General features: G+C 42.1%; 1 protein-coding gene across 2 annotated transcripts in view; it reads right to left on the reverse strand.

Annotated features, from left to right (window-relative positions):
• Window positions 1-12,814, reverse strand: part of BMAL2 (basic helix-loop-helix ARNT like 2) — a 38,964-nt gene extending 26,150 nt beyond the window's left edge. For both annotated transcript variants that reach the window (XM_075439237.1, XM_075439226.1), the window contains exons 1-3: window positions 12,645-12,814; window positions 1,736-1,883; window positions 501-536 (exon numbers count right to left, since the gene is read on the reverse strand). In XM_075439237.1, coding sequence (XP_075295352.1) covers window positions 501-536; window positions 1,736-1,883; window positions 12,645-12,705 — 245 coding nt within the window. In that variant the 5' untranslated portion in view covers window positions 12,706-12,814. The remainder of the gene's footprint in view (window positions 1-500; window positions 537-1,735; window positions 1,884-12,644) is intronic.
• Between the last annotated feature and the right edge of the window lie 391 nt (window positions 12,815-13,205).

Raw genomic sequence — 13,205 nt, forward strand, 5'->3', positions numbered from 1 at the left:
CATATACAGACAACGGGCTTACTTCTGTTGCACAGCCAATCTTAACTCTGGTTTGTCACCTTGTAATACCATTATTTTAACATAGTTGTGGCAGTTTTATTTTTAAAAGCACCTGACGAGGTTAAAACAAACAAACAAAAAATGTTTACCTGCACCAGTCCTGGAAGAGTATGAGACCTTTCCTGCACCTCCCAGTCTTCTTATTTAGCTGTTACTTTTCATTTATTCCCATTCTTACCTTAACTTCAATACTAACAAGTCTGGTAAAGTCATAAGCAAGCCAGAGTGTCTTCTTTGAAAGAAACATCAGAAAACCTTAATATTGGATGGAACTGTCCATCCTCTTAATTAGCTACGTGTTTATCACCTCGTGCTGTACAAACATCTGCCCTCAGACAAAGCATTTCTTTAAGCAAACCACACAGTTCATCTAGCCAAACAGGAAAACGTGACACATTTATAGCACTGAAAACAGAAATGGATACATTTATAGAATGTACCTTTTCTGAGGATCACCATCAACTTCAACTGTATCCCTGCAGAAACAGGTAATAAAATAACCAAAATGTAATTTGAAGCCCAAAGTGACTTGATACACCAAATGAAAAATAGTCACAAAAAAATTTTAGTGGAAACCGACTTGATTAGTTATTTTCAGCAAGAACACTAGTTTTTGGAAGCTAATTACTAGTTCTTATAAAACAATACTTTTTCAATTAGTATTTCACCTTGGACACGTACTACTGAAAAAGAATGGAGACTGTTTTTTTCAGAAACTAACGTACTTCTAGAGTTTTCAGTGACCTACAACATACACTTGAATCTCCAAGTTGACAATTATATCAACATCCACAGTGTGGCTACATTCCATAGATCAATGGACTATATATGGAAGGAGCAAGGACTAAAGAGAATTGCTTTAATAATCACAAATATATGTAAATTCTCTATGTCACACCTTTTTTAAAGGTGGATTTTCCACACTAGTTTGGAGATACTTCTAATGCACTAGATCTGCAGGCTGATCTGTGTCCCTTACTTCTGGCTAATTAATATAGCTCTGAATAGATCACTTTTTAAAAAAAACAAAAACATTTTTCTATGTAAATTGTTATTTGATTAACTGACATCCATTTGGCAGTCATAAAACAGGAGAAAACAGTTAACAGTATCATCTCAGTAGTCAAGCATGACTCACTTAGACTTGAGTACTACTGTAGGACAGTCCTCATTTTTAAGTCACAGGTCTGTCTGGACATTTAAGTAAATAGCTGCCCTGGTCACTGAAGAAGCAGTTGTGATTCTGCAGTTCTAGATCAAAGAGCTTAACTAGTAATCCCATTTCATGGTTTAAGGTGATAGTCTAGTGTGCACTTGTGAGACTTCAAGCAACTTAATAACAATTTGCTGCAAAGAGAACCTGCCCTTACTACCAGGCAAAGAAGAGGGGAAAAAAAAAAAAAGAAAAAAAAAAAAAGAAAAAATAGTTGGGATTGAAATTTCAGCGTTAGAGACACATTACCCAGACATTTCAGGCCAGGAAATGGCATTATAGAATCCTACATATATCTCTTTGACTTAAGGATTATTTTTTCTATTTTTAACAACTGTCAAAGAATGCATTTGGAATAAACTGTAATAAATAATGGTAATAAATAAAGGAAAGAGGACTAATTACCATGTTGCATAAATAACAGATAAATGCCTCAAATTTACATTGAGACACATTACTTACTGGTTATCAGAATCACTTCCTTTGCGCTTCCTTGGAATCTCAGCCACAGAAGTATTGCAAGAAGTGGCAGCAGCAGTCTTAGTTACTGGATTCATGAGGCTGGGGACTCCAGAAGCAATGCATAGGCTTCCATCTATTGAGAAATTATCTGTGAATGAGGAAAAAAAAAAGCTTAGTATCCAGTAACAGCTATATCATCATGTATCCATTCTGATTTTCATTCAGAAAGTAAAAATGTCCGTGGGTAGCTTCTATGCCTCTGACACCAAAAACATCAAGGTTGCCCTGCTACAACCTAAGTACAGGAAAGAGCACACTGCTGACACAGTCCTGTAATGATCTCATCAACACAGCAATGCAATATAAAATACACCTATTTTCTTCCTCACGCTATCTTAGCAGAATACGCTTCAATGTCCCAGCACCTAAAACATCCTGCTGCAAAAATCACAAAATGTAGCATTAGCTAGCAGATCAAAATACTGCAACTAACAATAAATCCAACTTAAAAAACATATTTTTAAAAAAGGCTGGACATATAAAAGATGAAATGTCATAACTATGTTTCTGATATAAAATCTACATGTACACATAAAGCCACTCATGTAAATCCGAAGAGTCTTGAACGCTTGTCAAGTGCTACCTCAAAGTTCCCTTCACAATTCTCCTCTCAAGGAAAACTGCTTTGTTTCTGGGAGGGACAGAAGAGAAGTCACAAGCCAAAATAATCCTAGCAACCTACTGGGAAAGCAAAACTGTCTCCAGGAATCTAAGCACTGTTGCACTTCTTTTATACCTCAATGCAAAGCTGTCACAAAGAATCACCCAGTTGATGTTTAGGTACATAATCAGAATTAACTCTGTTTCAGAAAATGTAGGCATTCCTTTATGCTTCCTGTGATAGCGAGGAAAGTATCCTATGTGATACATCTAGAAACGATAAAGAATTAACTCCACAAAGGGACAGATGAGGGATTGAGAGAGGTCATTTAAGGAAGTAAGCATCTCCTGCCTTTAGCAGTAGGCAACAACCAAGATGAGTACTGTCAAAATCCAGCAGGAAGAAAAAACTGGATACTTCATTGTGAGGTTTTGGCGGGTTTTTTTAGCATCTGCGCTGTCTGTAAATGATAGGTGGAAGTGTGTAAAAAAAAATGATACACAGTGTATGGGTTTTTTTCTTCTTAGGTGTAAGCACATCTTACACCAGAAAAACCACCTCCTAGGTTCTCATTTTTCTGTTGTAATATTATACTGGAGAGTTAAATGAAAATAGGCTAATACTTGAAGAACAGCTTGCCTGGTCTTCCACTAATTGTCTCTCTACCAAGTCAGACGACACAAAGTCAGCCCATTTTATTTTAGCAAGCTCTTTAACTCATTCAGTCACACAGGAAGTTCAAAAAAAAAGAGGTGGAAACTCAAAGAATCAATAAATACTTGACAAATAAGTAACAGCCTTTGGGCATCTGCACCAGAAAGAAAATTCGGCTACTTCAAACACACAACATGATTCAAGTTAGAGGTTTTAAAAAATATATCAAAATAAATTTAATCATAAATACTACAAGGGCACAAATGGTAGACATTTTAAATATTTTTATGATTAGTTATCACTTCATAATAGTCTCATTTTATATTTCTACTATAAACTGGTGCAATTATAAAACAAACAAAAACCCTCCAACAATTTGAAATGAACTCTTTATATATAAAGAGTAGTTATAATTCAGTTAGGTAATAGAAGACTATAATTACTAGATTAAGTTATTGAAGGATAATCATATTTCATGACTATTCATGCAAAAGTACTTACTAAACAGAAACCTACATGTATCGAAGACAAGAACGCCTTCAGCACAACGGATCCTTTCGTCCTGTAACAAAGCAGGACAGAACAGACCCACTGACCTAAATACTCCTTTGCACACAGATGGCCAGCCTGCTTTCTAAACACTTCCTTTTAAAGAAACAAAACAAAATGCATCACTTACAGGTTTTCCAATTTATCCTTCATATTTTCAAAACAACTATTATTTTTTTCTCACCATCAAGCATTAGATTCTGAATACTGCACTTATCTCCTCTACATTTCCTAACAACACCCTTTACTTTTTTCTTAACTAAGAAAACCAAAAATGTCTAGATTATCAGCAACCATGACCTATTAAGAACTTCCACGCTACAATTTTTAGGTGATAATTTGAATCCTAAATGCTATCATCGTGACAAACTAAATACCATGGTAAATGCCATCTAACTATAATTTATCTAACTATAAACTAAAGATAGCTGGTTGATCTTAGACAAAATACAAGGTTAAGAATCTGCATTGATGCCTGACATGTACAGCACGCAGCATATATTCTTTACGCGTATTCTCTAAGATTCTCAAAAAAAACCCCAAAACAAAAACCCCCAAAACCCGGCAAAAGAAAACAAATAGGGAAATAAATTTAAAGCTTCAGAACTATCAAATTTAGTAGAAAAGTAATTATTTGGAATTTAACAGATGAGAGTAAATCTTTTTAACACCTACTATTCACTGAACAAGAAGCAGACAGAAGCAGTTCATGAAGCTCAGTCAGCTTTGAGAAGTCAGTACGAGTGCTTTAAAATAATCTTCGGGCTTTATAACAGCTATCACTATGATACTAGGTGATTCCAAGGTGCTTACTCTCTCCCCGAAGAGTGTCTTAACCACATGTAGTCTGTGATTAAAGATTTCTGTTCTTCTCTGGCTATACCACTTAGGGAGAAACAGATAAAGAATGTAAAAATCTCTAGGTTCACAAAGAGAACGAGCTAGAATGCACCCCAATAACCGGGATGTGTTTCTATGATAGGAAAAAGCTGGATTCTTGACTTTCACTTGTGCACCTGTCTGCATTTCCTATACTTCCAATTTCTGTGAATATTTTCATACCATTAACAACAAAAACAAACACCCCATAGAACATATGAAGCAAAACTAAATTTAGTTTCCTAATTTCATAGCACTCTTGCTTCATTAAAAATAATATCCAGAAAGACCATTCTTTATTACAAGTTTATCTTCCTGGAAAACCTAAATCATTAGTCAATTTTTAAACTACTAGAAACAGTTTATTTCAACAAGAGGTATTTTGGTTTACCACTCCAAAGGCTATTACTTACACTAGTCTGGTTTGCAAGTCAAATAAAATTCCAACTGAGAAATGACACTTTTAAAAAAAATTATTACTGTTCCTGTCAAAGTTTAGCTAATGCCCTGGCATACTGATAACAGAATTTTAATGGTAAGTGAATCGCTCCTCAAACACATATGTCTGTCTATGACCTGTTTGGCTCTCAGTATTAAGCATATATGCTTATCTATATTAAAAATATTTTAAAAGAGTATTACACTTCAGGACAGATGACGGTGATACTGAAAAAACCTCACTGTAATCATTCTCTCTGCAAAAAAAGCAAAAACCATCCAAAGACAAACACATCGTATGAAAAATAGCTCATTCCCAGTAAGTGTATTAAAAATGAAAACCTACTATTTTAACACTACCTCTAGTGTATTTCATCATCAGGCAAACACAGTAGTTAAGGAATGGTTTTCAATCTATACAGTTCCCATCACATCAACATCAAGACTATACCCTACTGGACTATAACCTATCTCATGTTTTTCTACAAGAAAAAAAAAAATTACAGTCCCCAAGGGGAGTGGCAAGGAATTGAACAACTGCAAATGAGCTACATGAAACTAGCTCATGTTTGGGGGTGGGATACGAAGTAAATACATACGAAATCAACTGTATTCCTATGTTCAGCAAAGGTTCTGTATAAATCACAGGCAATGCATGAAGAAACAAGGCTTGGGAGGCTTTCTACATTTTTCCAATTACTGACAATAATATTATCAAAACATATGCCACATTCCTGAGATGTTTTCTCCACTAACAATTTTAAGGTTTTCAGTTCCCAAACAAACACAATCTATTAGAAAAGGCTTATGGCCAAACCATAAAAGGTGAGGTTCATCTGAACAAATACAGATCTCCACATCTGAACCAGCCATTGTAGTCCCTCTTGGAGGGAAGAAGACATTTCTAGGCTGATTCATCTCAACCGAAAATAGATTTCTACAGTTAGCTAGATGAAATACAACATTTCTAGAGTGATTCATCGCAATCTAAAATAGATTCCTGTAGCTGGTTAGATGAAATACGGTCCACGCGTGCCTATCTCTATTCAGTAACTATACAAAGACCAAAGTAACTAGCTCAGACTTGGACATGTACTCTGTAGACATCTAACGAGAAGTGAGATGAATCCCACCCAAGGGTGGCTATACAACTATCATGCAATTCTTAAAATATAACAGCCACAGACAGCACCTGTTTGTGTCACATGCAACAAGTTTAAGCCCAAGACAGACTTTCAAAATTGTTGCCTTAAATGTGCACTACCACCTCACGACCCACTCGCTCTCCTATGAAAGGTTAGCTTTTCTGGCTAGGTTTACTCCTCCTACACTTTCCTAAAGTACTACTTAGTACTGAAACATTATTTTGACTTCTTAGAATCATCTAAAGGAAATCATACAAGATACACATAAGCACTCCAAAAGCCAGCACAAAAATACAAGTCATGCAGGTGTCAATAAATGAACACAAAAACTGTCAGTCAGTCCTTATTTAGCCAGTTTATTGTCCTGGGTTTGGCCAGGACAGGGTTAATTTTCACCGGACTCCAGGAAGGGGCACAGCCGGGTGGGCTGACCCAACCCCAACCTGGCCAAACAGAGCCGGGTATTCCGTACCATGTGCCGTCATGGGGCGTTCTGGTGGGGGGGGCGGCGCGGCGGGGACTCATTCGCAGCTCGGGAGCGCACAGCGGCGGTGCGGTCCGAGAGAGCGGGTCTGTTGTGCGGTCTGTTTTGTCGTGTTTTCTCCTTATCTGTATCGTTATTGTTACTGTTCCCTCTGTTTGCTGTTCTGTTAAACTGCCCTTATCCCGACCCACCAGTTTCTGCCTCTTTCTTTCCATTCTCCTCCGCACCCCGGCGGGGGGAGGGGCGGCCGCGTGGCGCTTTCGTTGCCGGCGGCAGCCGAAACTAAAACGTTTATAAAAGACCATCTAATTCCATCTATCAGAATAATACAGTAAAATATGCTTGAAATAAAATGTCAATGAATAAGTACATTTATTCACCGACTATGAAGAGTGTGCCACACAGAGGTTTTATAAATATAGACCAGACTTAGAAAATAACTTTCCATGTTGCAGTTCTGCAGCTGCTGAAGTTAACAATGTGGCAACACTGACACAACCTTTCTAAGAATAAGCAGGCGCTTTCAATCCAGCTACCAATTTTGAAACACTTTCTGGCAGAAGGAAAGGAAAAGAAAGAAGCTGCTTTGAACTGAAGTTTCTAAGACCACAGAAACATTTTTCCAAAGGTTTGAAAAAAATTTCTTAGAATTTCTGAATAATCAGACTATTAAAATGTGTATTTTCCAAATGTATGTCCCTGGCAAGCACGAAAAGTTTTAGCTAGAAATTCAAGCTCTGACAAGGTTAAAGAAGTCAAAGTTATGTTAGAAGTGACTGGAGCTAAAGTGGCACATAAGGGTTCTTTAGTTTAACTAGATGAGTTATTAAAATTGAGATCTACTCATGCAAGCTATTAGGCTACATCTACTGCAGTAAATACAAGAGCACAACAGCAACAGGCCAGCAGAGAGAAGCAGCTGGTGCAGAAGCCCCCGTTTCTAATCTGTAAGTAGTTCAGGGAGTTTACACTAAACCACATTTAGTCTGGTTCACTGGGCCAAAAGTCCTTACAACGCATGTGTCTTAAAGCTGTCTGAGAACAAACCCCTGGTTCAGTCCCTTACCTTTGGAGTTGGAGTATGTTTGCTGTGTGCCTGAAGTATCACTAACCTTGCTACAATAAAATTCTGGATTGGTTTGTTCTGAGTCTAGTCCATTTATAGCAAAATTGCTCTGCAAACCAAACCAATGAGCAGTAAGCGGGGATGACTTGGGATTCAGTTCAAAACAACGCTATTGCTCCGAACCTAAACGTTAATGTGCACACAGCGTCTGAGTACTCACCTGATTTCAGGGTCTCAGCCTAAAGTCTGTAGGACTGCAGTCATACAAAGTATCAGAGATATGCACACACACACACACACAAATCCAGGCACGCAAGCGACCTAAATTTTCTAAACTGAGGTACTACTCCAAACGTCAAGTTGGATTCTTGAGTTTTGTCACAACTGACACACTAATTGTTTGGTTTTTTTTTACAATATAAGATGCCTCTGATTACCTAAGCAATTACAGATACATCTATCTACACATGCAGCACACACAGAGGATAACTACGGAGTCAAATAATTTCAAATAACTCTAGGTCATGTGAATTGCTTTATTTTACTATGCAGCTATTTTTCTAAAATTATTTTCAAGAATTCTTACTGCAAATTTTCATTAGAGAGTGAGAAAACTCTCACTCTACATACATATACTTATATGTATGTATATCCTACATACATACAGTAATGTATGAGGAAGAAAATTACAGGTGCTGTGATACGCATCACTTTACAGGTCCTGCTGATCTGAACATCTATAAAACAAAGAACCATATTTCTAAACAGGGGTGAGAGTTGTATTAAATATTCTTTTTATTTATTTATTTTAGAGCTTTAAAATAGGCCATGAAAAGCATTTTCAGACTACAGTAAGTCTGGCACTCAGATCATTGCCCACAGTTTCTCTCCTTGAAAGTTGGGGCAACAACCTATACTGGAGTTAAGATGTGAAAACAGTAGAAATGTACTGTCTAAAACAGGGGGTCTTTTCCACCAAATCTTGTAAGCATGCATAATGCAGGAGCAAGACTTCAGCAATAAAACCACCTTATGAATAACACTATACAAAGAATAAACTCTTATAGGTTAACTTAGGAACACTGGATTTGTTTTAACATCATAAAATGATGGAAGGAAAAAATTATAATATCTTGAATTACAGAAATTTAAATCCACCTTAACATAGGCAGCTGATTACTTTCTGCATCTATTTTTACTATTTTCACCACTCTTCTGAGTAGTCAAGAATCACAACTTACCAATTCAGTAATACATTTACTTAATAGATTTCAAACACCAAATATTTGGCCAAATCTACTAATGTATTAAAAAGTATGACTGTAACTAGCAATGAAAAGATACTACACAAGACCTTGAAAGGCTACCCTGCTTCCCCGGCCACTTTCAGGCTCAAACCTGATAGAAATTTAAAGTATTGTATATTGTAGTTCATTACTTAAAAAAAAACAAAAAAACCAAAAACTTCTCCAACCATATACTGCTAAAGGAATGAAAGGTAGCAGTTTTCTTGCAAGTTTTTGTTTCATATTACTGTAAAATGCTGATTCCCATCAAGTCAGCTGCAGAACTTCCACGGTTTGGAGTCCAAATGGAATTTTCAACAGAGTATCCACAACGATTCACTTCCCACCATGACAGCCCTTTTTGGCACGCAGAGTGGCACTCGAAGGGTTTGAGATAACGACAGGTTTGATTGGAATGAGCTAGATCAAATTTATGGCTGTTATTGCTGTTCAGCTATTAATTGACAGGCTCCTATGCTTGCCATGGGGCTTGCTTGCCTCCCTGTATATTAGAGTCTAGTGCTCGTTAGTGGCTGCTTTTTGCTTGCTGTACTGCTTATCATCTTACTCTGCTGTGCCTGGGAACATTTTGATAACAGGAATGGTGATGTGCCTGGGCTGGCAGATGGCCAGGGCATCGCTGCTGCTGTACTGGACGGGCTGGAAGCCCAGTGTGAACTCAGGTCAAAGGGACTGTCACCTGTGGATGAGTCCACACAGGAGCAGGACACTCCAAAGTGTCTGTGGCCATGGACAAGCCCATGCCAGAGCATGGTACATCTTGAAGCATCTGTGGCCGTGGTTATGTCTGTGCTGCAGCAGGTATTCCTCTGAAGGGATTGGGGCCTACAGATAAATCCACGCTGGAGAAGGTACTTCTTGCAGCATCTGTGGCTGTGGATAAGTCCATGCTGCAGCAGGTACATCTTGAAGCATCACTGGCTGTGCATGAGGTCACGCCGAAGCACCTCAAAGCATGTGGCCATGGATAAGCCCACGACAGAGCCAGTACACTCTTGGAGGGACTGCAGCCATGAGTAAGTCCATGTTGGAGCAGGTTTACTTCCAGATGGACTGCGGCTGTGGGTAAGGCCACGCTGGAGCAGGTACATCTCTGCAACCATCATGGCCCATGGATAAGGCCATGGTGGAACAGATGCACCTCAAAGGGCCTGTGGCTGTGGATCAGTTTGTGCCACGGCAGGTGTACTCCTGGATCAGGCTCCCCTTGGAGCAGGGACACCCCTAACGGACTGCAATCTGTGGGTAAGTCCAAGCCGGAGCAGGGGCAACTAGAGGAGTTCACTACAATGCTAAATCCTATGGTCTGGTCCAAAGGGACTAGGGGTGGAAATTGTAATGGAAATAGCTTTAAATTGTTGTAACCCAGGATTTGAGTTGCACATGATGGGAATTACTACAGCAGGAGCCCCTCATTGTCAGACAGGCTATGAGCCATGGGAGGAGTTCATTGCAATGTTAAACTCTACAACCTGGCCCAAAGGGACCAGGGGTAGAGACTGTAATGCAAATACCGTAAATTGTTGTGACCCATGATTTGAGTTGCCCGTTACAGGAGTTACTATCGTAGGAACCACCTGAACCAACGGAGGACAAGCTTTACAAGAAGCAGTGCAAATGCCGCAGTGACTCGATCTGAGCTGGCTTTGGTGCCCACTAACTCCACCCAACATGGCACCTCTCCTGTCCTGAGTGACCGCCATAACAGACAGAGCCCAAAGTCACGGGCATTTTGTCGACAACTGTGGATGTTTCACAGACATTTTACAGGGGTGGTCCACTGACTAGGGGAATGATTCTACCAAAGGATCGGAAGAGAGTGGTGGTTAATGAGGATGTATTGGATAGCGTGGGACCTAAGCATGACGTAAATGGTATGGAATAAGGGGTGGATACTGTCCTGGTTTTGGGTGGGATAGAGTTAATTTTCTTTGTGGTAGCTGATGTAGCGCTGTGGTTTGGATTTGGGATGAAAACAGTGCTGATGACACTCTGATGTTTCAAGCTGATGCTAGGCAGTCAAGGCCTTCTCAGCTTCTCATCCTGCCAGGCACATGGGAAACTGGGAGGGGACACAGCTGGGACAGGTGATCCAACCAACCAAAGGGATATTCTGGGCCATATGATATCATACTCAGTGTATAAAGCTGGGGGAAGGAGGAGGAAGGGGGGGACATTCAGAGTATTGATGTTTGTCTTCCCAAGTAACCATTATGCGCAACGGAATCCTGTTTTCGTGGGGATGGCTGAACACTTGCCTGTCAAGGTGAAGTAGTGATCAATTGCCCGTTTTGCTTTGCTTGCACGCATGGCTTTTGCTTTACCTATTAAACTGTCTTTGTCTCAACCCAAGAGCTTTCTCACTTTTACCCTTCTGATTCTTTCCCCCACCCCACTGGAGGGGGGGTGAGTGAGGTGCTGTGTGGTGCTTTAGCTGCTGGCTGAAGTTAAACCATGACATGTGGAAACAATAAATCCTTGTTTTAAGCACGATTTATCAGACTGCAAAAACTCTACAAAAAAACCACAAAAAAACCCACTTTGTTTTCAAACACTAGATTACTTGCTACAAAATTATACCAGTATTTAAACAACCAAGCAGCAGAGACAGAGAAATGCCAATTATTCTGGACAACCAGGATCCCCATCTACCTGCAAACACTCACGAAACAACACATGTTTAGAAAACGACAAAACCTACTAAACGTAGAAGAACTGATGATAACTAAACCAAACTGCAATGATGAATTCAGAAAGGTTTGCTCACATCTGTTTCTCAAAACCCTGTGCAAAACACTGTTTCTCCCCAGGGAGGGGAAGCAACATACTTGTTTCAAAGCAGGAGGAGCATGAACCGCCGGGGGTTCACAACCAGCCCTGTTTTAGTACCAGAAACTTACGGTTAAGAACAAGGAAGGAACAACAAACCTTGGTCACCACACAAGCGTGGGCATGCACACACACAGCCAAAATCACTATACCTAAAACACTAAAATACGTTTAACTGCAAAAAAAACGTACTAGCTTGTTAGAAACACATAAACTGGCTAAGTGTGTATCAGAAGCAGCGTACTACATTGTTGGTTAAAGCAACCAAAACACGTCTGGCCGCATCACGCCAGCAGGATGGCACAGCTGTAACCGTACTCAGCAGCCAGCACAGCGGGAACATCACACTCGGGGTTGATTCACAGCATCACAGAATGTTCGGTGTTGGAAGGGACCTCTGTGGGTCACATAGTCCAACCCCCCTGCCGAAGCAGGGTCACCTACAGCAGGCTGCACAGGACCACGTCCAGGTGGGTCCTGAGTATCTCCAGAGAAGGAAACTCCACAGCCTCCCTGGGTCCTGTCAGCGCAGAGGATAACGCCGCTGTGGAGCATCCCCCCCACGGGCCTCAGCGGGAGAAACGCACCGGCAGCGCCCGGGTGGGGCTCGGGGCCAGCGACAGCGCGGGGCACGGAAACCCCCGCGGCCAGAGAGCGGTGCGGGGACGGCGGCCGGACCGCCGCACCCCCCCAGCACGGCTGGGCCCTGCGGGCGGCCGCGCACCACCGGGAGACGAGCACCCCAGCTCGCCGCGCCAGCCTCGCCGCGTCGTCTCGTCCCGCACCCGGGAGGCGGGCGGGCGGGCGGGCGACGGACACTCTCCCCCTCCCCGTACCCACGATCGTCCCTCATACCCCCCCCCTCAACGGCCTCCTCACACACACACCCTCCCCCACCTTCAGCAGCCCGCCGCTCCTCCTCGGCCCCCTCGGCGCTTCCCGCTCCTGCCTCGGCCATGGCGGGCGGCCCGGGCCCCGCTCCAGAGCGCCCCCGGCACCGGCGGCATGCAGGAGGTGAGCTGAGGTGAGGGAAGACGGCCCCGTCCCGCCGGCCCCGGGGGAGGGCTCACTGCCGCCCCCCCTCGCTAGCACCGCCCCGCCACCAGCCCCCGAACGGCCAGACGCTTCTCGCGAGATTTCGGGGAGCGGCCGCCGGTGGACTTGGCGCCTTCCCTCACCCTCAGCCGGAGGGCTGGGCGTCAATGGCGGGCGAGGGCTGCCGGCCTCCGTCCGGAGCGCCAAGACCCGTCTGGCCAGGCCAGGCCCGGCCCCGCCAGATGTGTTGAATAAATATATGGTGGAAGTGGCCCCGCTCGCTTCTGGCGCGTTGGAGAGCCAGGGTAGGCGCGGGCCATTTCTCAGCCTTGCAGTGTGAGGGGGAAATCCCCAAACCGCTTTGTCTGCCTTACTGTCGGGGTGCTGTGCAGAGAACACCGCGTCTGGGGAGGAATCGAGGTC

The sequence above is a fragment of the Opisthocomus hoazin genome, chromosome 1 (genome assembly GCF_030867145.1).
Source record: "Opisthocomus hoazin isolate bOpiHoa1 chromosome 1, bOpiHoa1.hap1, whole genome shotgun sequence".
NCBI lineage: Eukaryota > Metazoa > Chordata > Aves > Opisthocomiformes > Opisthocomidae > Opisthocomus > Opisthocomus hoazin.